Below are 3,008 nucleotides of genomic sequence, written 5' to 3' on the forward strand. Positions count from 1 at the left end.
TATAAAATATTTTGATAAAAAATTAATATTTTTTCCAAAAATTTGAAGTGAGTTATGAAATTTTTCAACTAATTTGTTTGACCCACCCTAATATATACAATTTCTTGCAGTGTAGAAACCTTTGCTGTGTGTGTTTACAAATCAAAACATTTGCTTTCATTAGCTCCGCGCAGCCGTTCGAACCAGTTCCGCCGCCTGATTAGCATTACCGGCTTTGCAGCTGAGGCGCCTAACTCATTTGTTTACCAATTTACTTGCTATTGTATTTATTGTCACCGACACGGCAGCGATTTTAGTTTGACACAAACGTGAGCTGTGATAACAACGAAATTCCACTGCGATGCCACAAAACTTAACACGCGAGTGCCTTAGCGCCCACGACCAGCAAGTGCTGGATTCCATATTCAATCCGCTGGAGCTCACTTCGAGTGTGGCGCAAGCAATTGGACCCGAGGCGCACGCCAACCTAGTGGATGTCGAGCCGGACACGGCAGCAGTGCAGCAATCCAAGGCGCTGGAGGTGCGCGCCATCAAGTTGGCGGAGGAAGACAAATTGGTGGAAGCCTTGCAGTGCTTTGAGCAAGCGATCGAAGTGGCGCCGACACGTGCCTCCGTTTACAACAATCGTGCGCAGGCGCTGCGCCTTGTCGGCAGGGATGAGGGTGAGTATTTTATAGAATAAATATTTTTTTTTTGCTTTCGGAAAATATGATAAACGTTTTTAGCGAACTCGGGCTGATTTGCCAATACAATATTTCAAACGTTGGTTCACAAACTGTTTCACAGTTTAGGAGGTAGTGTGCAAACTTTGCTTTCGCTGCGTACAGTTCAGACAATAACCGTACTCGGCGACATCTAGCGGTGAGAAAAGCAAGTTATATTTAGGGTAAATTGTGACATTATGGTTAACAGGCAAACTTTAACAAGTAAGGAAGACCAAGTGCGGATGTAACCTAAAGAATTCATATTATTAGGAATATGAGGCTTGGGCCAAAGTTTAAGCCACATATTTTTTAAGAAAGATTGTCTCAATCGAACTCATTTTTGACATACAGACATGCCATTATCTTTAAAGGATTCCCTCCGAATTCCATCAGTATATCTCAGACTTTTCGAACAAAAGTTCGAGAGTTTTGGACCGATTTTGACACGTTTTAGACACAAAAAGGCTACTCTTATGAGGGCGGGGCCATGCCCCCTTTTTAAAATCTTCGGCTCCTTATTTCTAGAACACCCGGTACCAAGGTCTTCTCCTTAATTTGGAGTTTAGTTATGGTATTTTATCGGTTTTTCGCTTAATAGCATTTTGTGGGCGTGGCAATAGTTCGATTACGCCTATCTACAACAACGTCCTCCTGATTCGACCATAGATCATGGAAATTTCATGACGATATCTTAATCTTAGAGCACTGCCCTGCGGAATCTACTCCTAGCGGCATCTTATCGGCGTACATACCTCCGAGTGATATGATGGTGGGGAGGAGAAGAGGCATAGTGAGCTTTTTCAAGGATATATCGAAGCTCAAGGAGGTCGGAGGAAGAGTCTTCTGTTATGAGCTCTCAATCAACTCTTGATTCAGACTGCCAGATAAGTTCTAATAAACTGCTAAATGCTAGTTAGCCAATGTGGTCCCTATTGGGATAGGGATTCCAGGGCCTTTATCCTGCGTATGCAGGCTGTTGTGCAGTCAATTAGAGGATCTTCAGGAGTTTCATGCCCTCTGTCGCAGAACCTGCAATTTGCACAAGAAGCTAGGCTCATGTTATATGAGTGCTTCTTCAGCTTACAGCGTCCAGTTTAGAATGCGACAAGTAGCCTGAGTTTGTCGCTAGGGATGTTAGTTACAAATTTATATCTGCTGAGATTATAGCCTCCCCAAAAGCAATATGGTATGGTGCTTGCCTCGGAGTTGTTGCCAATACCTCTCTCTCCTTACTCCTTCTACATTGTGGAACAGCTCTTTTATGTTATAAGGTACTACCACGATTAAGGGTGCAGGTCCTACCATGTTAGTGTATGCTGCAGAGCCGGCGAGTTCATCAGCCTAAGGTAGGTACATCAACTTCGTTTTCTCTCTTATAAGTTCTAAGGTACTCTATAGTATTGTTAAGGATAGGAGGTTCGTAAAGGTGCAAATATCATATTATCTATCTGCTAAGTTTGTATCTTTCAGCACATCTTCTAAGAATGTACGAAGCACATCTGTAATTTATTTCATATTTTTCCACCAGAGGCCCTTGCCGACCTCTCCAAAGCGATCGCGCTGTGCACCGAGCAACCGCGCACGAAATGCACCGCTCTCTGCCAACGCGGCGTGCTCTACAGGAAGCAAAACAATGTGGATGCGGCGCGCAAGGATTTCGAGGACGCGGCGCAGTTGGGCAGCAGCTTCGCCAAAACACAGGTACACATGCCACACATGCACTTGTTGTTGTTTATGCACTTTTATTAAAGAAAAATCCTTTCCAGCTGGTGGAGCTCAATCCCTTTGCGGCGCTTTGCAACCAAATGCTGCGCCAGGCATTCGATCAATTGAACTAGAATTTATTGTTGCTGCAGAATTTCTAAATAAAAAATATACACGCCACGAGCGCGCTGGAGCCAAATGAAGCTATTAACTATTTTAATTACATAATATGAGCGTTTAAATAGAAGCACATCAAAAATCCTTTGAGCGCAGAAAAACTGCTTTGCGGCGTGGCCAAGTCAAGAACAAAAAATGTAGTAAACATAACTTGAAAACTAAAATCAAAAATGTCGCTGCTGCTAAAATAAGTTGCGGTAAATTGTGGTCAACTCTCGGCGGACCCTTGCCAAGCTAAGCCTCTGCGCGCATGCGTGGCTTTGAAGGCACAATTTTTTATTTTTCATTCAGCTTTGAGTTTGCAGTTGCAGATTGCGGCAAGGTGCGTTTTAGCAATGCCAATAATAACAGCAACAACAGGCACATGTAGTGCTGGCAGACAACAATAACAAATAAGTAGTGTGTGTCCCTACAAATGCACAC

At 43.4% G+C, this 3,008-nt stretch overlaps 1 protein-coding gene across 1 annotated transcript; it reads left to right on the forward strand.

The window, feature by feature from the left end:
• Positions 1-256: 256 nt before the first annotated feature.
• LOC105225935 (tetratricopeptide repeat protein 36 homolog) lies at positions 257-2,611 on the forward strand. The gene is made up of 3 exons (XM_011204620.3): positions 257-662; positions 2,233-2,405; positions 2,471-2,611. Exons 1-3 carry the CDS (start codon positions 341-343, stop codon positions 2,540-2,542), a joined length of 567 nt encoding a protein of 188 aa, XP_011202922.2. The 5' UTR covers positions 257-340; the 3' UTR covers positions 2,543-2,611.
• The last annotated feature ends 397 nt before the right edge of the window (positions 2,612-3,008 follow it).

This window comes from Bactrocera dorsalis, chromosome 5 (genome assembly GCF_023373825.1).
Source record: "Bactrocera dorsalis isolate Fly_Bdor chromosome 5, ASM2337382v1, whole genome shotgun sequence".
Classification (NCBI taxonomy): domain Eukaryota; kingdom Metazoa; phylum Arthropoda; class Insecta; order Diptera; family Tephritidae; genus Bactrocera; species Bactrocera dorsalis.

Excerpts from the sequence above, each read along its gene's own strand:
- LOC105225935 (XM_011204620.3), top strand. The coding sequence starts at position 341 with ATGCCACAAAACTTAACACGCGAGTGCCTTAGCGCCCACGACCAGCAA. Across the intron at positions 663-2,232 it reads CCTTGTCGGCAGGGATGAGG|AGGCCCTTGCCGACCTCTCC; the intron begins GTGAGTATTTTA and ends TTTTTCCACCAG. Across the intron at positions 2,406-2,470 it reads GCAGCTTCGCCAAAACACAG|CTGGTGGAGCTCAATCCCTT; the intron begins GTACACATGCCA and ends AATCCTTTCCAG.